General features: G+C 38.8%; 2 protein-coding genes across 3 annotated transcripts; both read left to right on the forward strand.

Annotated features, from left to right (window-relative positions):
• Nucleotides 1-1,021: 1,021 nt before the first annotated feature.
• On the forward strand, nucleotides 1,022-5,867 carry LOC308407619 (organic solute transporter subunit alpha). 2 transcript variants are annotated; one of them, XM_080899409.1, is made up of 7 exons: nucleotides 1,022-1,204; nucleotides 1,854-2,005; nucleotides 2,140-2,213; nucleotides 2,301-2,456; nucleotides 2,768-2,879; nucleotides 3,494-3,746; nucleotides 4,275-5,867. In XM_080899409.1, the coding sequence occupies exons 1-7, from the start codon at nucleotides 1,138-1,140 to the stop codon at nucleotides 4,712-4,714; spliced, it is 1,254 nt and encodes a 417-aa protein (XP_080755535.1). In that variant the 5' UTR covers nucleotides 1,022-1,137; the 3' UTR covers nucleotides 4,715-5,867. The 2 variants fall into 2 exon arrangements, with proteins under 2 accessions (XP_080755535.1, XP_080755534.1); XM_080899408.1 differs by lacking the exon at nucleotides 1,022-1,204 and having other exon boundaries at nucleotides 1,740-2,005.
• Nucleotides 5,868-7,752: 1,885 nt separating this feature from the next.
• On the forward strand, nucleotides 7,753-24,815 carry LOC308407691 (histone-lysine N-methyltransferase SUV39H1-like). Its single transcript, XM_080899504.1, has 6 exons — nucleotides 7,753-7,811; nucleotides 12,437-12,582; nucleotides 14,384-15,043; nucleotides 20,402-20,548; nucleotides 20,772-20,901; nucleotides 21,637-24,815. Exons 1-6 carry the CDS (start codon nucleotides 7,793-7,795, stop codon nucleotides 21,768-21,770), a joined length of 1,236 nt encoding a protein of 411 aa, XP_080755630.1. The 5' UTR covers nucleotides 7,753-7,792; the 3' UTR covers nucleotides 21,771-24,815.
• The last annotated feature ends 2,140 nt before the right edge of the window (nucleotides 24,816-26,955 follow it).

Raw genomic sequence — 26,955 nt, forward strand, 5'->3', positions numbered from 1 at the left:
TGGCAGGCCTCCTGGCAGCCCAGTGAGACCAGAGATTGTCTGTGAGGAGAGCCGTCGGCCATATCGTCTTGCAAATCAGTAGGAAACTGCTTGTGGTTTTTGAAGCTGACAGGGTGAGGAAACTGTTTTCTTGGCATGTCTTCCTCACTTTGAAGCCCATCCCTAACATCCCCCACTATATGGCACATTGCTTTTAATTTGGTGATGGTACTAAGGCTCACTACGATTATACCGCAACTTGGGTTTTGCGGAACACAAGAGTTCTGACAAGAGTCAATCGCAGGATTAAGCTGTTTGGCATTGGCACAGAAGATATAGCAAGTTTTTAATGGGCACATCCCACATACTCAACTCTGCTTCTCAACCCACAAATGCATTTTCTTAAAAATGTGGTACCAAAAAGCATTGTTACAACAGTGACATAATTGACCAAATACAAATTTCCTTACTTTTTAAACAAACTTTATATATAACTACTAGGTAAAACACTTTTCACTGTGAATTATTTACAGTAAGTCCATATTCTGGGACGTCATTTAAACAAGTTTTGATAAGAGTCTGCCAGATATACTCGGGGCAGTTATTTCTCCTGGTCTGACAGATTTGGGACACTGTGGGCCCAAGCTGTTTTGACTGTGTGATTATTGTATGCTGTTTCTGTTAAAGGGGTCGAGGTACTAGCTTTATCACTGCATGAGAGATCGTTCAAATTGGGCCAGAATATTTAGGCTAAAAGTGACAAAAGTAGTCATATTTCACATTTAGCCACATGATCCTCAGTTTATGAAAAATGTTGATTAGTGGCACCTGCACTAAATATTGGGTGTATTTTTAAATATTTGTTCTTCTCACACAAACTGTTGGCTGTTCAAGATGAACTTGGATCCCATACCTGTCCCCTACCTGTATCTATCAATGATTAACATCTTTAGTCAGACAGGAAGTGTTTGGGTCAACACGGAAAGGACAGGAGAGGCCTGGAAGTCGTTTTACATAAAACTACAGCCTCTGGAAGGTAAAAGTTTGGTGCTGGGATATTTGGTTGGCTACGAATTAAAAGAGGTAGCTGACTGTTGTAAATTATGCTATTTCCTATGTATTTGCTCTAGATGCGTGGTGAATAGGATTATATAGAGGATGAGAAGTAGGGCCAACTGCAGCTGGATTGGGCCTGAGATCCCTCTGTCATCACAAATTTTTACTGGTAAGTACAATTTTCTACTTCCACTGTAGCAGAATATTAAGGATTGCATTTATTATCTCCCCTTGTTAATGCCCACTAAGTGAGATGGAGTGATAAACTATCTCAGATTCAACTCTTTTTGGCATGAGCTGTAGCATTTTAGTTTAATATTTTAGTTATAATGCTCAAAAAAAGTTTGATGTGTATTCTTTTCTGATGTGTATACAGAGAAAAAATAGACTTTAATAAATATTATAAGAACTTTGTTGTTGCTTGTTAGAATCATTCAGCATTTTTAGCCATTGATAGATAGTTATAGAAATCTGTTAAAGAAATCTGCACCTGAGACGATGTACATTTTCATTCTCCTTACTCAATAGATGAAATGTTACATTACAAACATGCTGAAAATTCTGAAAGACTGACGGAATGCATCCTGAATAATTTGCACAGTTGCAAGAGGAAAAAATATTGTCGCAGGACTTAATTATCATAAACTACGTATGATTGACTGGAGAGAATCCAACGAACTTGATGTATAAGAAACTGGAATCAAAATGGAAGCTTGTGTGTATGTGTGTTGATTTCTCACCAGTTTCTGGCAGTATTGTGTACTTTTTTGCAAAAATTCTCTTGTGCTTTTGTGTGGTACTGTGTTTTTTTTTCTCAGCCATTAAAAATGAGCTGTGGCTCTTCCTCATCCCAGCCGGCCTGGCTGTCATTTTACTTGGGGTGTTTCTGGAAGAGGTGGGCTTCTTCTTGCGCAATATTTCCTCATTCAGACGTCAATTTCTCTACCTTTGGATATTAGGAATGTATCCGGTAACTGCAGTCTCATCTCACACCCACACAAACACAGAGCTCCTTTTATGAACTGAGCTGAAATTGCATGCTGATGTGCTCCAGTCCAGCATGCACTACAGCTGAATCTTACTGCTGTTTTCTGTTTCCTTTAGGTGTTTGCCTTCACATCTCTGATAGCACTATATGTGCCCCGTTCCTCTTCTCTGTGTAGTTTCATTGCTTCTTTGTAAGTTACCAAGAATGGACTATAAAGACTTGCTGTGATCACGGGTTGGTTGTATATATCCTGTCCGAATGTGTGTATTTGGCACAGGTATCACTCTATCACCTTGTTGAAATTCATGGGACTGATCACAGACTTTTTTGGAGGGAAAGTGCGTATGCTGGCTATGTTGTCTGGACAGCAGGTAACTCCAGATCCTTTTCCCTGCTGCTGCTGCTGCTGCCTCCCAATGGTGACCATCAACAGGTACACAGCAGCAGCCACAAATCTGAGTAAAACACTGCCACAGCACGTAGAGTGAAATGATTAAGGTCTTATTAGGCACCAGGTATCATCTCATGGACATTGTAGAGGTGTCATCTCATCAGATCATGTGCCACTAATGTCTATAATGGCTTTTAGTACTTGTGTATGTTACCTGGATGGGAATTTGCACATATATTGCACACACTTCCTGCATGTATATCCTTTGTGTTGGTCTAGCTGTGTTGTGTAAAATGTGGTCGATACAGTAGCAGACTGTCATGTGAAAGTCTTGTCCCTTCTCATGTGTGCAGCAGCAGCCGGGCCTGGATGATGGCTGCTGTCCTGCAGCTCTCTGTGGTCCGCAGCATCTTGTTCTTCGTGACTTTGGTGCTGTGGACAGATGAACAGTATGACTATGGTGATGTGAGTTGTTTATAAAAATTTTGATCTATGCTTATTTTGCCAGTAAGGATAACTTCATGAAGCTCAATCCAGTGCTGGTGTTCATTTAATAGAAGATATACATTATTTGTCCCAAAGCTGGGAAATTTGTTACAGCAACTGGGTTTAACACAACAAAGACAAAACACTGTCAGAGTAGTGTCAGTTCCCAATCTTGTGCAAATATTTTCTTTCTGAAAGTAACTTGTTTCAAGCTAGGTTCATATATAATAGTCATAATGGTTGTAGATGGTTACTGACAAAGGCTGCAAAAAGGCTTCTAAACTGTACAGGGGGAAGGTCATGGAAAACCTCATATGATTCACATTTCTGCAGAACCACTGCACATTGTATGCACTGATTGTTCATTTTTATAAAGGTGGTTTGAACACTATGAAGCTCTCTCACACTCCAAATAGCTTTAAGTAGAGACTGCCTCTGTAGTTATACTATGTTTAACATTTGAAGTACAATGAGGCTTTGAGCCCAGTCTTACATGTTCAGTCTATTTCAGATAACAAATCATCTCATCTGAACTGAAAAGCACTGGATAGACTGAAGAATAAAAAGTGTAACTATCGTCTTATTTTTTCCAGGTGGGTTCAGTTGACCCCAACCTGTATGTGAACAGCATCATAGGTGTGTCAACTTTCGTGTCCTTTTATGGCCACCTATTGTTTTACAAAGCAACAAAGAGTGTGTTGCATGGCTATGGACTGAGAGCCAAGTTCATCTGCATCATCCTGGTGCTGGTCCTGTGTGGCCTGCAGAGTGGCATCTTAGAGACTATGGGGGCTCTGGAGGTTATCCCCTGCACACCACCTTTCTCTGTCTTGGCCCGGTCTCAGTGTAAGTGACAGCACATCTGGACTCCTCCAGTCTTTTGCCTCCCAATCCGGTTTTACTCAAATAATTCTGCAGTTATTCTTGACATGATCAGTCACAACACTCAGACAACATTTTTCAAACAAATCTATCTTGAAAAGTATTAGATTTTATTTTCGCAGGGTACACCCTGGACAGGTAACAAGCATGCAGAACAGGTCTTACACTAACATGATGTGTCCTTGACTGAGACAGAATTCTAGTGCAACTGAGATTTCAGTTCTCATTAATACTAGATAAGTGCTCAACAATCTAATGTGAGCAAATAATAAGATTTAAGACTATAAACCGGAAATATAAAAAAATTCTGTCATCACTTTGCTAAAACTAAAGTTTGATTTCTTTGAGTATGGTTATTGTATGGTTATATTGTTACATCGGCTATAGTTTTGAATGAAAACTCACTATCTCACAAAGATGGAAGCACTGTTGTTTCACCCAAAGCACTCTACACTGCTTGTCCTGTATTGTGCGTTTCTTGTCCAATCTTAGTGATCTACCACTACAGCGTGATTGTGGAGATGTTTTGCATTGGCCTGTATGCCCGCCACACATTCCGTAAGGTGGAGCCGAGTGAAATGGAGATGGAGGAGCCGCTTGATGTATGGAGAATGGAAAAGGCCGTCCAAACGGAAGAAATTCAGGCGATGCATCAGAAGGCCAGCGTGCTATCAGAGGAGGTTCGGCCTGGTGGATGTCTCATCAACGCCTCATATAGTCCCAGTTATGACAGTGACAGCGAAGACAGCCTGTGCAGGATAGAGCATGCACCTCTGGATGGTTTCCACTTTCCTAAGGCCAAAGGTCAGCACTCAAGGAGTTCAGAGACAGTGGAGCCCAGGTGTGCGGATGAGCCCGGCGTAGCTCTGACACACATTACTGTCAGGGCTAATGTAAATGACCTGGAGTCAAAAGATGTCACTGTGGTTTGACCAGTGGAATAGAAAAGCCCATAAGATTAAGCTTGACTGCTGAAGATGCAAAAACTAGCTAGGAAAGGGCACTTTGAGCAAAATATACTGCTAAACGCTTCAATTATACATCAGATCCTGATGAGCAAAATATTTAACTTAAAATTTGATGAAGAATGTAACAACTGACATAACATCAGTCAGTGCAAACTGAAATCATCGAGCCTTTGAGGGCTGGATTCAAGATCAGGTGAAAAATAAAAAAATATTCCCTTAATTTGATGATATTTTGCAACATATTATTGGATATTCTTTAAACATTGCACCTCACCCCAAACTGCTCTGAAATGGTTGTGAAGTGCTAGTTTTACCTTACACACACTTTGCACTGCCCTTCCTTTTGTTCTACACATAACATTTTGATCATTTTAGTCATTTTTGGCATTGCATGCTTGTTCTGTTTCTGCAGTACTGTCTAAGCATGATACCAAGTAGTTGGCAGCTTTTTCCATTTTGTTGAATATTGGTTACTGGCAAACAGTTCGTAGGTACATTACCACCACACTGCATTACTAATGCATAACATCCTACCAGGCCTATGTTTAAGACAAAAAAAAAAGGCACATCAACTATTCACTTGAATTTCAAGACTACTGAAAAGTGATGACCATCCCTAGTCCTGGCTTGGTTGTTTGTGGGGATGACCAATAAGACAAACACTTACACACATAATTATCTCATTTAGGATAATTAGGAGACTGTGCAGAGATATTCATCTAATTTTAAATGTGGTCCAGAAACTTCTTATTCATGTGTTTTAGGGTTTGGACTAACCAGGCTGGCTTATAAAGGTCGCCAAAGATTATGTGCTTCTAAAATCTTTAATATATATTTTGTTCTCTCTATTGTTCTTATTATTATTACATATTATTACATTGTTGTACTTATTAATCCCACACGTACTAATTGTTGTGACCTGAGGAAAATGAATGAAATAAATATAATGTTACAACATAATTGAAGTATTTTAAAGCACTTCAAACCCGTGCTCTTTAGAACTGTGTATATATGTAGAGATTTGTTGCTTCTGTTTTTTATCTTTAATTAACAGAGTCTCTGAGTCTACAATTAAACGTGACATGTAGGATGATATATGTATATATGTGTGATATATAACCACAATAAATCCCTGTCCAAATTCAATTCAAACTGTCAACAAATTTAATATTTTTCTGTGGAAATAATTTGGTACATCAGGAGCTAGTAATGTACCAGTAAGTAGATGCACATTCTTGCAGGTGTGTACAGCTGTTTTGCTAACTTTGACTTGACCTCTAGAACCATCTGTAGCAGGCATAATTTGAAGTAATGGTTTTCTGTGCAACGTCATCAGTCTTTCATGTAATTGTGGAGGATCCTCAGTCCACTCTTCTTTATAGTGTGCCTTCAGTTAATTGAGGTTTGAAGCACTCTTTTATGCATCGTTCTCTGAACACCCAGTGCACTCCAGTCAGGCTGAGGCCTGGACTTTGACTAGGCCGGCACAAGAACAATTCTTTTCTTTTGCAGCCCTTCTGTTGGCAATTTGCTGCTGTGCTCAGGATGATTGGGCTTCATCCACACACAAATCTGTGTGTAAACAAGTGTGCACAAATACACCTCGTTTGATTCATCAGTTTTCTTAGCTGTCCTTGTTGACACTATATGAACAATTTTTTAGCTGTTGTGGATCATAGATATGAACACTGCTTGTGTGCTAGCTAAAAGTCCAGCTGCTGTATTTCACAGGGAGAGAAAAGAAAGAGATCTAACTTGACTCAGAGATGGAGAAAGATGAGAAAGACAGGACAGGAGAGGAAGAGGAAGAGGAGAAGTTAGATTTGAAGGCAAGGACTGCTCAGTGGTGTTTGATAAACTGTAAATGTAAGTCCTCGTGTTTTTAAATCAGATTGGGTCTCTACATGTCTTATTATGGTTTTTCATAATGTAAAACATGCTGCAAAACAAACTAGGGTAGATTAACTGTGTTATGTAAAGGCTGATAAAAATACTGTGCAGGTTAGTTTACTGTGATGTAATGGATTTAAGTAAAAAAACTGTAACTGGTGCACAGTGGCTATGGTTTCACAGTCAGAGTTAGGTTACATAAAAGCCAGCAGAGGTGAATTTGAAGTTAAAGTGATGATGCTCATTCACTGAATTCCACCAACTGTATAGTGTCTAGTATGAAAACAGCATAAACAGAATACTGTCAGTGTAGAAAATGGAAGTCAGCCAGGACAACTCATGAAACATCTGCTGACATCTGGTTGAATTCAGTTGTTTACATCCACAAAGAGCAGCAGGTTAATTGATCACAGCCTTTACACTAAGAAAATCTACTGGACATCTCCATAGACATTTTTGTTATTTAGGATTCTTTTCTCCACACTGAGGCATTAGATTTTAGGGTCTCCCCCACCTGCTAAATCCCATTTTGACCTCTTTCCTACTTATTTCCCTTTTAAAGGCAAAGACGCCCTCTATAATGTAGACAACAGAAAATAGAGCTACAATTTATTTTCATTTTTTTTCTCTGCTCATATTCTACTTAACTGATTCAAGTTGAGTGCATTTATTAGAAATAAAAGTTAGACTGAAGTAAAGTTTGTATTCCTATCTACTAATATGATTACATTATTACATTAATATAGCACAGGGTTCAGCTTTGCATAAAAATTGCTCGTAGAAACGTTTTCCAAGGACCTACTTTTACTTTCTTACTTTAATTACATTTCAGAGCATGTACTTTTTCGCTTTTACTTAAGTAAATAAGTTGAATCGGTACTTTTATTGGAGTATTTTTCAACACTTAAGTACAGAATGTCTGGACCGGAGAGAAGAAAAAGGAAATCAGCTGGCAGACTCACTCAAATGTGAATCCATTGTACTGGCTGTACTGTATCTGTTGTCTTCCGGCGTGCCCGCCGGACTACTTCTCTAAGCCAATCAGAACGCTCACAGAGGGCGCTCATCCAATTAGCTGCCGGTACGATCTCTGTGACGTAAGGCCTTTCTGACCAATGTAGCTTATCCTATTTTGGCGGCTGTGCGGAAAACATGGCGGAAAATTTGAAAGGTAATACATAAAGACTGTTATTTCATTTAATTTTACACTATCTAGTTAATATCTGCGGTTACCTGGTTGTGTCTATGTCCTTTAAATAGCTCGAATATGCACATTTTTCACCTTCGGATTTACGCAGTTTTAACTTAAGCGCTGGGCTTTTACATCGCGGTTATTCTATGAAAGCCAATAGTTCGAAGTACTGGGTGCAGTATAATAAAAGCGGTCTTTTTGTCCAAATAGTCGACTTGTGAACTCAGTAACTTGGATTAAGCTCTTGGTGGAGTTTTCTGTGTATTCCAGGTAGCAGACCGTAGCCGCTGTGTTGAAGTGAGCGGAGGAGTTAGCGGTGCTATTGCACGGTGCTCGGTAGCGTTGAGCTTGAGGCGCCATGTAACGCTTCGGGAATGTTTAAATGGCACACTGTGGGTCTTTGGACGAACGTGGATGCAACTCTTTAAAAGGATTCTAGTTTCGGGCCCCCTGTACAGGTGTTGTGCCAAAAAGTGATTGTCTGCCAGAAACTGATTGCCGTCCGCGGGAGCGCGTGCAGCTGCTTAAAGCTGCAGCGCCCGGATTACTTGCGTTGCCAGCTACTTCCGTGCAACTGATATAACGTGGGGGAAAAAAACCCAAACACATTTATGCCTTTGTTATTAGGCAAAGGTATGCATTTATGGAGCTTTGACGTTTCTTGTAACCGAATTATGACGCTTATCAGAAGGTTGCTTTCAGTGTGTAGCGCAGTCACGAATGACTACACGCATCACGATGGAATAATTAATGCCTACAGGTTTAGTATGTCTACTCTCGTTGTTCATATTTGTTATAAGACTGTCGAATAGTAGTTAAAACAATAAAGACCTATTGTGCCAGTATCACCATGACTCTTTCTTGTTTGTTCAGAATAACGACTGAGAACATGGCATTTTAGCGCTACCAAAAAGTGATTGTGGCCTATAACTTGTCACTGAAACAATATTTCGGCTTCAAACTTGTTGGATATATTCCAGAAGGGTTACATGTGATATATTATATCCCAAAACCTCTCCATGAATTGCTGAATAACTTGTACAGGAACAATAAAACTGACAATATGCCATTTTCAAGCTGCCAAAAAGTGATTGTGGACTATAACTTGTCACTGAAACAATATTTCTGCTTCAAACTTGTTGGGTATCATCCAAAAGGATGATATGTGGCACATCGTATCCCAAACAGTCTCTAAGAAATGCTGAATAACTTTTAAAGGATCATTAATACCCATAATATGCCATTTTCAGTCTGCCAAAAAGTGATTGCCACTTATATCTTGTAACTGACAGGCGGCAATCACTTTTTGGCAGGCTGAAAATGGCATATTATCAATGTTAATGTTCCTTTAAAAGTTATTCAGCAGTTCTTGGAGAGTGTTTGGGATATAATATATCACATGTAACCCTTCTGGATGATATCCAAAAATTTTGAAGCAGAAATATTGTTTCAGTGACAAGATATAGGCGGCAATCACTTTTTGGCAGGTTGGAAATTGCGTATTGTCAGTTTTATCGTTCCCTTAATGTAGAGGAAAAACATTATATATATATATATATATATGTAGTATATACATTGGGTGAATGTGCAGTAGTAGCAGCAAGCAGGTGAATTCTGTACATTAATATGAATAGACATCTGACTATTTTACAGGATAGACAATATAAACATATTTAAAATTAAAGGAATTGAAATGTACATTGTGCCTTGGTTTAGTGTCTGGAAGAGTCCTGACTCAGTCAATTATAGATGATGTGAGAGGGCGGGTGTGTGTGTTTAGGGCACGGATGGCTTGGGGATAGAAGCTCCTCTTGAGTCTCTCTGTCCTTGCCCGGAAGATGCGGAACCTTCTACTAGGGCTGAACGATATATCGCATTTGCGATAATATCGCGACATGATCAAGTGCAATTTTCTAACCGCAAAGGCTGCGATTATACTCTGGACATGTCCAAATTCATGGGCTGCATCCTCCTGAGGCCGCATTTGTAGACCGATTACGTCACAGCGACGCGCCGAAGGCTGTCCAAATTACTACCATATCCCAGAATTCATAGCGCGGCCCAGCCAAACTCCAGTTTCCAGCAATGGCGGCCGCTACTAAGTTTTAAAATTACTCATACTAATCTTTCTGGGTCACAAAATAAACTTTGAACATATTTTCAGGCGAGAAAGTAGTTGTGTAAACATCAAATATCTGCTCGGTTTATCAAGATATCCCATATTTGCAAAAGTGCTTCGACGTTTTCAGAGGCGTCTGCTACCCACCAGCTCGACAGCTAGCCGGGAGCTCGAGGGTTACTGATGCGGCCGAGAACGGCACAACTCCCGGCACATCATTTTCAGATCACCGCGGAGTTTCGCTGCTCGGGTTAAACGTAATATATAAGTCATTTAGACAACCTAAAAATGTTATTGTTGGGCTTTTTTCAGTGTTTTGTTTGTTCGTGAGTAAATCGGTTTGGCTGAGATTAAAGTTATTAGATTAGATAAAATAAAACTTTATTAATCCCCCGGGTGGGTTCCTCCTTGGTTTTCACACAGCTGACTAAACGTCAAACAGAAAACTTATTAAACAGAAGTATGAGACAGTCGAGAATTTACACCAGTGTCTGGTTATATTTTAGATAGCAAGAAGCAGACGGCCGAGTTTATTAAACTCCACCGAGACAGCGGTGACGCTAATCAGAAGGCTAGACCGTCCAATTTCACGCCTTTAAACTTTAAAGGCGTGTTTGTGTGTGTGTTTATACAATTGCTATTATGTTTGCACTTTATGTGTAATGTTACTGACTGCAGAGATCAGTAAGATGTGTGTATTTTTTATTTATTAGTTTTATTTATTTAATATTATTTTTTAATTGAATGACTGTCTAGTAGTTCACAGATGTCGAAAAACTGAGTGTGGTAAAGCCACTGATTTTTTTTATGTATATTTCTGCAATCTGCACATTGTACTGACTTTCATTTTAATGTTTACACCAGGGTTCCTTGCCAGCACTTTATGCTCAGATGTTTGTAAGCTAAAAATAAACTATTGTGTATGTTCAAATATACTGTTGTGATTGAAGAAGTTAAATAAAAATGTCAGTCATCAATTCATGCATCACCTCATGTCATCATAACAGAGGTCTGTCTTCCAGGAAAGAACAGTTTAAAATTAATGTAATATAGTATTGGCCATACTATATGATGTATTGCTTGTCTTTGTTTAATAATACAGAAGACAAAGACCTTAAAAAATAATCGCATATCGCATCGCAATCGCAATATTGGGGCAAAAAATCGCAATTAGATTATTTTCCATAATCGTTCAGCCCTACCTTCTACCAGATTGCAGAAGTTGGAACAGTTTGTTGCCAGGATGGGACGGGTCCTTCAGTATCTGCGCTGCTCTAGTCCGGCATCTCCTGGTGTAGGTGTCCTGAAGCGGGGGGAGAGCAATCCTGCAGCAGCGTTCTGCTGTACGGATCACTCTCTGGAGAGCTTTTTGGTCCTTCACACAGCTGTTCCCAAACCACGATGTCATGTTCTGTGTGAGGATGCTCTCCACAGCGCCTGTATAGAAAATCCTGAGGATCTTTGGAGAGACCCTGAACTTCCTCAGTTGTCGTAGGTGATACAGGCGCTGCCTAGCCTTTTTGGTCTGGACCTGAATGTGGGCAGCCCATGTCAGGTCTGAGGAGATGTGGACACCAAGATACTTGAAGGACTGCACCCTCTCCACTGGAGCTCCATTGATGATAATGGGCTTGTAGTCTCTGTGCTGACCCCTTCTGAAGTCCACCACCAGCTCCTTGGTCTTGCTGACGTTCAGCTGGAGGTGGTTGTCCTGGCACCACGATGCCAGATTCTTCACTTCATCCATGTAGGCCGCCTCATCGTTGTTGGAGATGGCACCCAACACCACTGTGTGTTATAGGCCACAATCACTTTTTGGTAGCGCTAAAATGCCATGTTCTCAGTCGTTATTCTGAACAAACAAGAAAGAGTCATGGTGATACTGGCACAATAGGTCTTTATTGTTTTAACTACTATTCGACAGTCTTATAACAAATATGAACAACGAGAGTAGACATACTAAACCTGTAGGCATTAATTATTCCATCGTGATGCGTGTAGTCATTCGTGACTGCGCTACACACTGAAAGCAACCTTCTGATAAGCGTCATAATTCGGTTACAAGAAACGTCAAAGCTCCATAAATGCATACCTTTGCCTAATAACAAAGGCATAAATGTGTTTGGGTTTTTTTCCCCCACGTTATATCAGTTGCACGGAAGTAGCTGGCAACGCAAGTAATCCGGGCGCTGCAGCTTTAAGCAGCTGCACGCGCTCCCGCGGACGGCAATCAGTTTCTGGCAGACAATCACTTTTTGGCACAACACCTGCATGACGTTTGATTTAAAACATACGCTGTTTCACACAGCTATACTTTGGCTGTCCATTTGCACAAATGCACAAAGCCCAGCAGTAAACCGTGTGTGCTGTCACCGTGCGCTGTTTGGCGGTAGGAAGCTGAGTCAGATTAAAAATGAATTTTTCCTTACTTTCCACTGTCAGAAAAAGACTGGGCACTGTCAGTTAAAGGTGTGTGGTGTGTTAGATTGCAGCGTGCCCTGCAAGATGTCCTGGGATGAGCTGGAAGCCATGTGTCGAATGGAGAAACTCCAGTGTCAAGAGCTTGGAGTTAGCAGAGCCAACGTCAATGAATACGAGGTTGAATTCCTATGTGACTACAAGAAGACTAAGGTATGATATCAACTAAGGTATGATATGGATTGTTGGCAACTTAGACTCTTGTTAGTGTGAAGTTAGGGAAGGTTTCTGGGTTTGTTTTCGAAGAAAAATAAATTCCTAGTAAATATTTTGGCAGTATTTTTAATGAAATCAACCAGTTTAATTGTTGGACAGGGCATGCATTCACTGTTAGACATCACACAGACATGTTTGAAAGGAGTTTTATTGCAAGTACTAAAAGTACAAAATATTTTACATTCATCTACTTTATAGTGAAACATTCTGCTAGTGTGTATTCATTGTATTGTGGCATGGATAAGAGTCATTTTTCCTCTTTGTTCCACTTTGAAGGCAAATGGTCTAACCTGACATTAGAAGAAAGAAGATGTTATAATACAGCAAGTGCTGCATAACAAACATTGTTCCTAATAGTACAAGGTAGATACCACAAGACAGTGTAACTTTGGACTGCAAGAAACCATGCACTGTGGTGTAAATTCCTTAAATATCTTATCTATAATATTTTGGATTTTTGTATCATTTTGCATCATTGTATCATTTTACTATTTAGTTTGTATTTAATGTGCTCATATACACTATCTTGCATATGTACAATATTACTCATGTTTCTCACTTCTTATCCCTGTTAGTTAAGTATACACGCATAAGCGTCTGTACGAGCCCGTCTCAGAACAGATTAGGTGTTGCTAGAAGAAAACCTTTCATGTATGTGCGGTGGAAGTTTTGAGCAGGCACAATTGGATTTGAGGTGGCACTCATTTAGTCTTCTCCAAATAGTTAGAATCAATGTAATCTCAGCTAAAACATTCAACTCGATATGCTCATGGTTTCATTGTGCCTTACCTGCCTTTTTAATGTTGTTTTGTCTAGGATTTTTTTTTCTGTAAAGCATTTTATGATTCCTGAGTGTGAAAAGCACTATATACATGGAGTACTGTGCAAAAACTCCGGAGCCACCCCTCATTTTTGTATATTTTGGGAGGAAAATAGGAAATATGTGTAGTTATTTATTCAAATGTGTGCTAACATATGAGGTTGAATGATGAGACTGAAAGTACTCTCACTGCTGGAGCTCTCCTGGCCTCCTCTGAACCAAAAATGTCACATTTCCTGTCATCACACTGTCAGTCTGTAAGGGGCCTTTTCTTCGTTATTCTTTTTATTTATTTATTTTAAAGCACATGCCTTTCACATAATAAACTATCTACTATAGATAGTTTTTTTTTTATTATTTTTTTTAGGGCTGATACTTCCTGTTTAATCTCCTTGTGTCCAGTTTCCTCAAACAAGGATGCTGCACATCATGCTGAGAGTTGCCAATTTTTCAGCTAATAGCTCTTTGACCTTGTTGCTAATAGCTATTAAATTGTCTAATGCCTGTCAAACTGTGTTACCTTTGGTATTTTTCCATAGATTCTACTCAAGAAATGGAAAATGTCTTTCTGTAACAGGGTGTCTCTGAATGAAATATTTGGGTATAAGGACTAAAAATGAATAAAAAGTCAACCATGTCTACAGAAAGACAAACACCTTCAGAAAACTGGAGAGCTACTGCTCAAGAGCACTTTAAAAAAATTACAATAAACTCTGGCTGGTTGGGAGAAAAACAAATATGAGGGGTGCTTCCAGACTTTTGGACATGCTGTAAATATTGTACGTTTGCTTTGTGGAGATTTAGAACATCTGTGAGGTGGGACAGATGTTGCCCTTGGTATACATGGTAACAGAATAAATTAAGTTTAGGCTGAACCACTAATTGCCCCCAAAACTGACGTTATTGTGTGTGTTTCAGGAAGAGGAGTTGTACCTTGTAAAATGGAAGGGCTTTCCAGAATCAGATAACACTTGGGAACCCAAGAGGAACCTAAAATGTCCCAAACTGATGAAGCAGTTCCATCTTGACTTGGACCAGGAGCTGAGGCGCCACAAGCGACGTTGCATCCCAAAAAAGCTAGATAAAGAAGTTTCCTCATTTCTGGTCCAAAAAGCCAAACTTCGCCAGAGTCTGCAGCGCTGGGAAGACCATCTGAATCATACTCGCAATCATCCAGGGCGCATTTTTGTCATGAACGAAGTGGACCTAGAGGGTCCTCCGAAAAACTTTACCTATATCAACAACTATAAAGTAGGTCAGGGCATTGTGTTAGATGAGATGGCAGTGGGTTGTGAATGCAAAAACTGTTTAGAGGAGCCAGTGAATGGCTGTTGCCCTGGGGCTTCCCTCCAACGCATGGCCTACAACGACAGAGGACAGGTCCGGATTCGGCCTGGACAGCCAATATATGAGTGCAACTCCCGCTGCAGCTGTGGGCCTGACTGTCCCAACAGAGTTGTGCAGAATGGCATCCAGTTCGATCTGTGTATCTTTAAAACGGGGAACGGCCGGGGATGGGGAGTCCGCACACTGCAGCACATCAAGAGGAACACATTTGTCATGGAGTACATTGGGGAGGTGAGACCTGTTAAGTATTTTTTTTTAAAGTGGCGTATCATGCTTCAGTGTGAAGTGTAGAGCATGACAAAAGCAGCCAGTAGCTGCTTGATGATTTGACAGATGTGATACATTAATTGAATCGGTTTAAAGTTTAATGATACAAGTGACAGCACTTGTTTCTGGTAACTTGCAGCTAGAAAGCAAATGAAAAGAAAGGTGTGGTGCACTAAAATAGAATCTGAATACTACTGGTATCTTTTCATACTAAGAAAATGCCCAAAGGGGTATACTTACAAATGTGAAATTGTGTATGTGCACACACACGTACATACACAGTTGTTTTCATGTCCTTGTGGGGACATCTAATTGACATAAGGCTTTCTCTAGCCGCTTAACCCTGACCATGACCTAATTGTAACCCTGACACTAAAACCACATTTTGAGTCTCAAAAATGGCTTCAAACTCCTGGGGATGGTGATTTTGTCCCAATAAGGGCTGTTGGTCCCCACAAGCATAGTAAGCTTCCAATTTTTGGTCATCACAAAAATATGTACACAGGGTACACACACAATTTCGCATTTGTATGCATACCCCTTTTGGCATTTTCTATCCATATCTATCTACCTGTAGATGTATAGATCTATATGCCTATATATATTAGCTGATTAGTTCTTGCCATATATGAATTCTAACAGTTGTCAAATAGGGCTGTCAGCTGTGCACCAATCTGAATTCTGCACAACACACCTGATGTTCTCAACCCCATTAAGGGTGTAAGAAATTCCACAAATGAACCCTGACAAGGCACACCTGTAAGGTGAAACCATTTCAGGTGAAGGGTTTGCAGTGCTGTCAATAAGGCAAAGGGCGGCTACTTTCAGGAATCTATAAGATATAAATAGTTTGTGTTGACAGGTCGGATTTCTCAGCATGTCTTTTTGCTCTCATATGAAAGAGTAGAAACGTATGCATTATTCTGGGTGTTTTTGCTATTTCTTAATAGATTTAACAGAAAAGGCAGACTGAGAAAACCTTACTGAAGCCACTGATATCAAAACTGTGCTTGTGCAGTCTGAGCAGATCTGAACAAAGCTTTTAAGAGATGGTCCTTCAGCATTGGGAACAAATGAGCTGCACAGCTGAATAGAGGTTAAAGTACTACATTTACTAAGAATATTACAGTGATGAGACTACCATGGCTTCATTGTAGGACTTTTTTTTTTTTTTTTTTTTTTTTAAAGGGATGTCATTGTTTTTAATATTGTAGTGGACTGAAACTCTTGTTCTCCATGGTTTAAAAAGGGTACACGCACTTTTTAAACCATGCACTTTTTTCTGTGCTTAATTACATAATCAGATAGGAAATACTTTTTCTTTTCTTAAGAACGAGGAATAGTAAATAGGGATGGGAGTCAAGAACTGGTTCATGTAGAGAACCAATTCAGTAGTTCAAGTCCTTGGAATTGTTAGTCAATCATCAATTCTGCTTATTGGTTAGATTGCACTCACGCGCAGACAGCATTCTAACAAAAACCTAGCCAAGAACCCAGATTGATGTTAAAGCTGAGTGAATGCTAACCCCAGTCCAGCAGCCAGCGGTTGAACTTCAACAGGTAACAAACTGACGATCAGTGAGGCTGCAGTCTCTGTTTCTACCCGTTAATGTTTCACAGTGGAATCGCCGTGGCGATCACTTTAGTCTCTTTACTTTAAAGTGCTCCTTTCATCTTTTGATCTCTGTGGTCAACAGTAGACCTTTAACAAAGAAAAGATCATAGCAACAAAACAGGATATCAACCAATAATTCATGAGACAAAAACAAATGAAATTAAACAGGCGCTCTTTTGTGCTTATAAAAATTGTAAAATAAAAAAAATGGTATGAACTCAAAAGTCTAAATAGTGTCTATAAAAATGACTGACCAAGAACAGTCTCATTCCCTGGCTCGTTGGAAAATCCCACTGTTGCCATATTTTTCCCTGTATATAAACATACATACGCAGTGTACCAGGTAAAAAAATTTCCATTTGGGAGGGGGATTTAATGATGCATTTGCAGCATGCGATTTAAAAAAACAAAAGCCTCAGTGAATTACTTGCAGCTTAATATTTCCATGGGAACTTATAATACTCCAATGGTTACGATAAACCCATTTTAACCATCGTACATGGAAAAACCCGCGGTACATCGAGGATGTTTGACATGTCGCCCAGACCCAGGATCAATTAACCAAAGAGATGAAAAGGGGTGCAGGAAGGGTGGAGTGGTAGATTAGGATTGCAAATTGAAGATGGAAGTACCTGGTTAGACAGTGTTTTGTTTTTTTTTTTGTTTTTTTTTCCCTTTGTTTTAATGAGAGAGGACATGCAGAAGGTTGGTGTGACAACAGGATGCTGTGGTAGGGTGAGATAAAGCCAGGTGATCGACTTTGGTGAACAGCAGCATTGAAAGCAGTAGCAATATCAGTCCCAATGATCCCAAACAGACAGTATAAAACATCCACTTAGCTTTCTGGTCAGAAAAACAGTGCCTTAGACCTGCATAGGGCCATCAGACAGTCATAGTTGTGGTCCTATAGAAGTGTATGGGAAAGTGGCTTCTGTTTAGACCTCTGTAAACACTTTACAGTTCATAGGCTAAGTCACTCAGTCCGGTACTATAAGGTCATTAAGATAAGATGGGGCCTGATTATTTAAGACCTTGTATGTGAGGAACAGGATTTTGAATTCTGGATTTAACAGGAAGCCAATACAGGAGAAATCTGCTCTCTCTTTCTAGTCCCTGTCAGGACTCTTGCTGCAGCATTTTGGATTAACTGAAGGCTTTTCAGGGAGCTTTTAGGACATCCTGATAATAATGAATTACAGTAGTCCAGCCTGGAAGTAATAACTGCATGAACTAGTTTTTCAGCGTCACTCTGAGACAGGATATTTCTAATTTTAGAGATGTTGCACAGATGGAAGAAAGCAGTCCTACATATTAGTTTAATATGTGCATTGAAGGACATACCCTGGTCAACTGATTCCAAGTTGATTGATTCCAAATCAAGGCCAAATTATAGTAAATAGTCAGTAGACATGGGAACACAAATACTAGCTGTCATTCACGTTCACATAATTTTATTCTAAAAGTTGTAATTTTGAGATTACCAAAGTATGTTGGTAAATGGACTTGTTCTTATATAGTGTTTTTCTACTCTGAGCACTCAAAGTGCTTTATACAATTAATTCATTCACTTGTACTTGGGGTCAGGAGGTGTTGGGAAAGCTGAGCTTACTTTCTCTAGCCACACCCAGGCCTGATTACTGCCACACCTATTCTCAATCAAGAAATCACTTTAATAAGTCCTGCCTGACAAAGTGGAGTAGGCCGGCAGATCCTCAAAAGCCAGACGTCATGCTGTGATCCAATGAAATTTAGGAACAAATGAAAACCAAATTGAGATCTCTGTCTGGAAAAGTTTATAAAATTATTTCTGAAGCTATGGGAGTCCAGCAAACCACACTCAGAGCCATTATCCACAAATGGCGACAACAGTGGTGAACCTTCTCAGGAGTGGCTAGCTGACCAAATTTACCTTAAGAGTGTAGTGGCGACTCATCCAAGAGGTCACAAAAGGCCTCAGAACAACATCCAAAGAAATGCAGGCCTCACTTGACTCAGTTAAGATCAGTTTGCGTCACTCCATCATAAGAAAGAGACTGGGCAAAAATAGCCTGCATGGCAGAGTCACAAGACAAAAACCACTACCGAGCAAAAAGTAACATAAAGGCCCATCTCATGTCAGAAAACATCTCGATGATCAAGACTTTTGGGAAAATACTCATCTGGTGTAAAGGTAACCCAGCATTTCAGAAAAAGAACATCATACCAACAGTAAATTATGGTGGTGGTAATGTGATGGTCTGGGGCTATTTTGCTGCTTCAGAAACTGGAAGACTGGGTGTGATAAATGGAACCATGAATTCAGCAAGTCCACCTCTGAATGTGCTAAACACCTTCATTTAGAAACTGCATTTTGTGTTTGTGTTATCTTTGTTTAATATTTACATTTTTTAATGATTTGAAACATTTAAGTGTGACAAACATACATAAAAAGTTGGAAATTAGGAAGGGGGCAAACACTTTTTCACACCACTGTGGGTGCTGTATATGATCAGCACGTCATAACCATCCTCATTTGTTAAAGATGTTTGAACCCTGCCTTGCTATAAAGCAGTATTGCCAGCTACTGCCACCCTGGTTTCATCCCAAATCCAGCATGTCTTGTTCTTAGTACAGGAGTACACGTCCGCTCGTCATACATTGCCACCTAGTGGCAGAAGTTTTAGTTCATTTATGTACATAGTTTTTTATTTATTTACTTTTCCTCCAATAAAGCTACAACTTTTGCTTTAGCATCATGTTCACGTTTTTGTCCAACATGTGACACACACGTGTTTCCAATCATGTTAATTCAGATGCCAATATAAATAAAAAAACAAATTTAAAAATTAATTTGTGACATTATAAATTATAACCTCTGATGTATTAGCAGAATTATTCTGCTATCTAAACAGTGTATAGTGATGCTATCCATAAAGAAATGTAATGCTGGCAGTTTAATGCTGATACAAAATGTTGTAAATTGTTTGAATGTACAAAATTATCCAAAACCATGCAAAAATATTAGTAACCTCTTTTAATTTTACAAAACACTCTGAGCCTGTTTTGGGTTAAGTTTTGAATGTTGGTGAAATTCTAGATTACAGAAAGATTCTGCTAAATCTGTGTGTTAACATTACAGCCCACACCTCAAAACTACAGCCTGAATCACAGACAACTTGAGTTGACTGTTGTCTTTAATTAGCACTAGATATATAAAAATTGAACTGAAAAATAGAACTCTGTTGGTTTATATGTCATTTTAATCCAACTATGCTCATTTGCACAGTAAATAAAACTGTGCTGTATACGGAGCAGCAGCAGGAGACAGATATTGATTAAATATCTATTCACTCATGCAAATGACAGCTTTCTATTAAGAAAAACAACTCCTCTTATTTCTTAGCAGGTTACAGTCATCTTGTGGTTACACTGACATGGTGTTTTCAGAATCAGAATACTTTATTAATCCCTAAGGAAATCTGGGTTACAGTTGCTCCAAGACAGTAACAGTAAAAGACAAAACTATTTAAACAATGCAATATGTTACAGATTTACAAATGTAAGAAATGGCACTAATATTTACAAATCACTCAATTAGAGGTGATTATTGATATGAAGAATCTTATCAGAATTAGTTTTAGCACGGATGCATCAACCAGGCATGCAGCCTGTTACAGTTGCTCCTGCTTTTTCTTTTCTTTCTTATGTCTTTGTTTTGTTTCCACAAGATTATCACCACAGACGAAGCAGAGAGAAGAGGTCATATATATGATCGCCAGGGCTCTACGTACCTCTTTGACCTGGACTATGTCGAGGACGTGTACACAGTGGATGCAGCTCACCTAGGCAACATTTCTCATTTTGTCAACCACAGCGTGAGTGCCTATGAACATGTGTCTGTCTTTGTCCATTCTCAGCCATTTGTAAATGACCACAGTTTCTCCAACATGTTTCATTAAAAACAAAAGCTCTTAATATTGATGTATATTGACCAGCATGCATAGCAACGCATGTACTACCAGACTGCAATTTTTCAAATATGAAAGCAGAGTCTGTGCGAACAAAAAGCTCCTGAAAAACCTTCTGTTCCTTTTGCAGTGTAACCCTAACCTGCAGGTATACAACGTGTTCATTGACAACATTGACGAAAGGCTTCCGAGAATTGCGTTATTTTCAACACGTGCTATCCGAGCAGGAGAGGAGCTCACCTTTGACTACAAAATGCAAAGTAAGTAAACTGACTGAGCAAATTTGAGTCATATGTATTTTGGCACAAATACTGACCTTAACCAGACTTTAAGGTGCACTCAGAAGACTACAGAACTAAATAAATCAAGTTCTGTCACCCACTGGTGAAATATGTTTATATTTAAGCTCACTAGCCTCTCCTGGAATTTACATAAGAACTCACAGTGTGAGTTGTGGTGCCTGGTGCCCGAACATTTTAATCCTGTAGCTTTCAGGGTGGGGGCTGTATTGATCAGATTGAGGATTTATGATCTAGAAGTCTCTGAAGCCTGGTCAGCCTCTCATACTAGTTTGTTTTTCTTGCACCGTTCAGTTTTTGTGGCGTGGAGTGGCTGCCACCAGGGGAAACTAATGTGTGCTTAATCTGCAGTAGTTTTTGGGTTCATGTCATTCAGTAATAGGATCCAAGCCTCCCCAAATGTTAATCACACTGATCTCATTGTTCTGAGATCAGTGTGATCAACGTATATGCTCTGCTGGCTCACAGCAGAGCATCAGTGTTTCTTAACCATGTTTTTTTTTTGCTTGTTGTTTTTCATGTATATGAGTTTGATGTGTTAAATGTGGATAAATCTGTCATTTCTTTGTGTGTGTTTGTTTCACTTTTTCCTTTGTGCAGCACTTTGATCAACCTGTGTTGTTTTTAACTGTGCTTATATATAAACCGATTAATTTCACATGGGAGTTAACCAGCCTGAATTCTGTGTCTTTCTAGTTGATCCAGTTGATACAGAAAGCACCAAAATGGATTCCAGTTTCAGTCTAGCTGGGCTTCCTGGCTCTCCAAAGAAGAGGGTTCGAGTGGAGTGTCGGTGTGGATCAGACTCATGTCGAAAATATCTGTTCTGACAAGGACCTGTGGGGGAAAATGTACAGTTATGTTTTGTTTTTTTTTTATTATGAAAGATGAAATCACAACTTCACTTTTACATTTATGAACAAGGCAGACTCTTAAGATGGAAACCACAGTCCAGCTTCAAATCTGTGAAGTGTGTGTGTATTACAAGTGCTTAATTACAGCGACATTTTTTATTTATTTATTTTTGTCCTCTTTTAGCTACAAAATAGATTTGAAACAAAAAAGTGATTAGCTTGTATTCTAGTTCATGAATGTACAAGTTCCTCTGTGACTGTCTGCAACAGGTTTATTACTGCTTGGCACTGGCCAAGTCTGGTGGGCAGAAAGAGCAGCAGTCAGTCTATTATTTCTTTAAAATCTGGATCATTCTTTTGTCTTTTTTTCTTTGAGTCAAAATTATATATAGGAACAAATGTTAGGAATCTGCACACTGTTGACGAGCTGTGAAATGGCTGCAGTGTAAAGCTGACAGGCTCTGGCTGGTATTCTTTATTATGGTCTCTACACTTCCACGCTTTTGCGTGTGCTGGTAATCAAAACATTGGCTCCAGTGCTTTAGGATATACCATTTATTTATTCTGCGTTTTTAGTTCTGTTTGACTAAAGAGGTATGCAATCACGACAGGTTTCAGACAACAGTCACCACAGTGAATATATAATAATTGAGATGGAACACAACCGTAGCCAAAACTGGGTTTGGTTTGGCTGTACTGCAGTTTGTTCTGAGCCATGTCCGTGTTCCCTCATGCTGTTTCTTAATATGCATGTTGTTTATTTCAGTCATGGTGTTTGACGCTCCAGATGTTGGCCGAGTCAACAGTGTACAGTGTATAAGGCTCGATCCTACTGTGTTTGCACTGCTGCTAGGCCAAGACCAATAATGGCCTGCCAACATGGAGTCGCATACAGCTGGTAGATGGGTTTTCAGTAAGCTAGAACAACAGATGCATGCAATGTGTTGTCAAAGTGTCTGTGACTGTTCTAAATGTGTGCACTAGACGCTGTGGAGGTATATGTGCAGTTCTGCTTGCAACTGCTTTATCTTAAGTCTCCCTTCATGAACTCTCCTCTAATCTAAATAATATGAACTGTATAAGAAAGAACAGTAGAGGAAACTTTACTTTTTGCTTTCAGACATTTATGGTTTAATCGGATAAAAGGACACATGCTTGTAAAGAGAGCATGATGCTGTGTTTTCTCTATCAGTCTCACCACTATGCACAGGCTGACATGGTGGCTTTCAGCACAGCATGCTGTGCGCATCTTCCCATTAACAAGGTAAGTTAAATCTGCACCTGTGCACAGAACGAGAAGCTCCGTGCTTCTTTCACTAACAGTTACACAGGTGGATGAAGGTTGGGACAATACACTGGTCTGTTTTCTGGATATGGTTTATTATTTTATGCCTGATTATTTTTATTGTAAAGAATCTTTGTATGGTTTTACACATGTCAGTGCAAATTCTCTACTTTCTGCCAAAGAAACGGATTCCCTGGAAACTGGTTTATAGACATTATTGAATAAAGTACTCATGTACTGGGGATACATGAGAGCATTTTAGTGAACTGCTCTTCTGGCAGCCCAGGGGTATTGTAACTCTCAGTGTACTTTTTTTTTTTTGTTTTAAATGGTCAGTAGCTGATTATTTTACAGTTTTGATATTTAAGCGTTTTAGTTATCAATACTTGTTTTTATCATTGTGACATTCTGATAGATGGAGAACAAAAGCCGTGCTAATAAATGGTGCATTTGTATCCAATGGGAGTGGTTCGTTCCAGGATATTAATATTTTGATGAGAATATAAATTATGTCCTATAGAAATGTGGTTACAGTTCCTCCAAGGCAATAAGAATAGCAACACACTGAACTAAATTGAATAATATATTGCAAAGTTACAAAATAGAAGGAATATCTCTAGTTTATACAAATAGCTCAATTATAAATATTCAGAAAATTGCAGATATATAATATAAAGAAGAAGCCAGCCAAAACACATGAGATAGCAATGGAATGCCCAGGATGTCCTCTATTTAGTACATCAGGACTTCGTACGGTAGCTCACGTAAGTCAAAAGATATAGGCCAAAACAAATGTCCATTACAAAGGACATAAATAAATAGGCTGGTTCTCAGGAGGATCACCCACTAAAAAAATCAAAACATCCTGGGATTCTGCCTATTCTGGTCGAATGACACAAATTCTAAAGACTGTTTCTGCTATGGCACAGGCAGCGCTTTCATTAACATCCTGTAACAAAACAAATTAAAATAAAAAAAAATTAAAGAATTATTTTTCACTAATGCATACCATTTAAAGCAGTCAATTTAATAAGGTATAATTTGAAACTAAGGGGAAAAGTGTTGCATGGATTTTCTGAGTGACTAAGTTGTAAAAGCCTTATTTTTTTTTTTTTTTAAATGCATGAGAAAATCCCATTTACTTAAACTGAAACTGTGCATGATTCAGTTCTGTGTGCACCTTAACCAGTTTCTGTAGATCTTAATTGATCCAGTGAAAACCAGTGAAGTTGCACACAGAATTGGATCACGCCATACTTTACAGCATACAACTCAATTTTTGTTTTAAAGTTAGGACACAGGGTGAAATTTAAATAAAATAAGAATACATTGATTTACAAATTTCATAAACCCATATTTTGTTTAGAAATAAACAAACTACATCAAACATTGTGAGTGAGAAAATTTACCATTATAAGAAACATATTAGCTCATTTTGAACTTGATGAACTGTCCTGCCTATGGTCTACACCTTTCACTAATTGATACCACTTGATTCAATACAATATGAAAAATACAACGAAGACAAAGCAGGACTTTAGGGCAACTAGAATTCTCCATCAGACAAAACATTATCAGCTGCTCTCCTTAGTCCATGGATATTTCCAGATGGGATGCTACACAATAGGAAACTTTGTACCTTTGTTGTAATGTTTTTCTTAAAATAAAAATGTAAAGAAGAAGATATATTTTGTGGGTTCTATAGTGAATAAAACATGGGTTTATCTTACGGTGAATGTCCTGTGTTTAAACCCAGCCTCTGGCCTTTCTGTTTGGAGTTTTCATGTTCTCACCGTGAATGCGCAGGTTCCTTCTGGGTACTCTGACACGCCTATTATTTCTGTTCAAACATGTACAACAGTCAGCAAGTTCCCAAAACAATCCAAAATCCTTTGGAACAGTGGCAAGGACAGCTAGTCTTTACTGCTAAACACGCACCAGCAAATCCATCCAACATAGTTTTATATGTGAACAGGATAATTGTGCAACACAGTTATTTTGAAAGTTAACTTTTTAAAGGTCAAATAATGTTGCCTCTGTGTCAGACTAAAACACATTTATTACCAATTTGGTAACTTACTTTATTATTCTTCAAAACAGAAATTGACCATCCAATAGTAAAGTGTCTTTAATTCTTAATCAAAAATATAATAAAAGTATAAATCTAATTAATATGATTGATGAGAAATTTAGTTTGAGTAATGAAAATTATTCTAGTGTCTGGATTTTTTGTGTGTAGACATGATCACACACGATCACGTGATCATCCTTGGCTGATTAGTGTTCCCTTGAGGCCACTGAATTAAACCTAGTCAAAGCACTGATCTATAGCGGAGTTACTGGAACACGCGTGGCTGGTAGAAGACAGGGCCTGGAAGGGTACTCACTATGTTCTTCCTTTTTTTCTTTTTTTTTTTTTATCCGAGTAGGTGGGGTAGACATCCGGAGGACAGAGGCAGAATAAACTGGGCGAGTTCCCTTGCCCATCAGCTCCATCCAAGCTCTGTGCTGCCTACTCGATAATACTCCTAGGATCAGAGAACAAACTATTTAAACAGAGAGCTGATTCAGACTTCCTGTATTCGGGTGCTGGTTCCACAGATCAACAAAAGTTAATTTAACCTTTGTTAAAGTTAAGTTATTTTGTTAAAGTTAAGTCAGCAAAGCTACTAGAATTCACAGTGCAAGATGGAAACCACTGACTACACTAAAGAACAGGAAAATATGTAAAAGCACAGCTCTCAAAAAAAAAAAAAAAAAACCCCAACAAAGACAAACTTTGAGCAGATGAAACCAAGTTTCGGGAACAGGATATGATTACATCACTTACAGGCAAGTTTTACCACTCCATATTAGGACTCACATCTTTGGAGGTTTTAAACAATTAGCTGAACAAAGTGTAAAGTGTTAGCTTAAAACACAAATTCTCAGCAAATGAAACTAAATATATTTGCTGGTTTTTATAGTTTTTGATGAACTGTCAGAACAGTTGTGCTGCCCACGATGATCACCACCATCACTGTTCGTCAGCTATAGCAAAGCTGAGCACAGTATGAAATCATCACATCAGAGCAAACTGTGTTGATACCAACTACTCATAATCATAACCATGTTCTCATTGTTTCAAGTATATAATTTATTCTCATTACAAAACCAACAACAGAAATCATAACTTGCCAGAGACATGCATATGGCTCAATCACCTATTTTTCCTCTTTTAAATACAGAACATGGGAAACCAACCACTGTGCCACATGATTTGTGGTGGTCAGAAGAAAAATCCTTTTACAGCCTTTAAGTATTTTAATTGTAAGATATGAAGAAGAACCAATCAGGATAATTTGGGGTCATCTTTCAAAGATAGCAACCTTTTGACCCCTTTTTGATGTAAAAGTGATGCCATGTGTATATTTTAGAATTCTAGTTGAAAATGACTTTATAATTAAACATTCAGGATAAGGCCAGATTTGTGCACTGGGAATGACTGGATGCTTGATCTTGAGCTCAAGCTTCATAGATTTTTCCTAGATACATACACAAACAAAAAACAAAAAAAAAAAACTAAAAAACATTCAATTAATAACATGTTTTGAAAAAGGACTTAAAAGTCATTGTTTTGAAAACACATTCATATCTTTGTGACAGGAAAAAGGTCAACAGAGAAGTTCTGAGAAAGAATTCGCAGAAGTGATATTTCTGAAATGCGCTATGCATATGGTATGTGTTTCCTTTGTGACTTTCCTATTACATCCATGCAACCAATACATTACACATACACCCATTCACACCTGCTGAAAGAAATAAACACACACACACACACACACACACACACACACACACACACACACACACACACACACACACACAGTAAAACTA

The sequence above is a fragment of the Rhamphochromis sp. 'chilingali' genome (genome assembly GCF_963969265.1).
Source record: "Rhamphochromis sp. 'chilingali' genome assembly, chromosome: 12".
NCBI lineage: Eukaryota > Metazoa > Chordata > Actinopteri > Cichliformes > Cichlidae > Rhamphochromis > Rhamphochromis sp. 'chilingali'.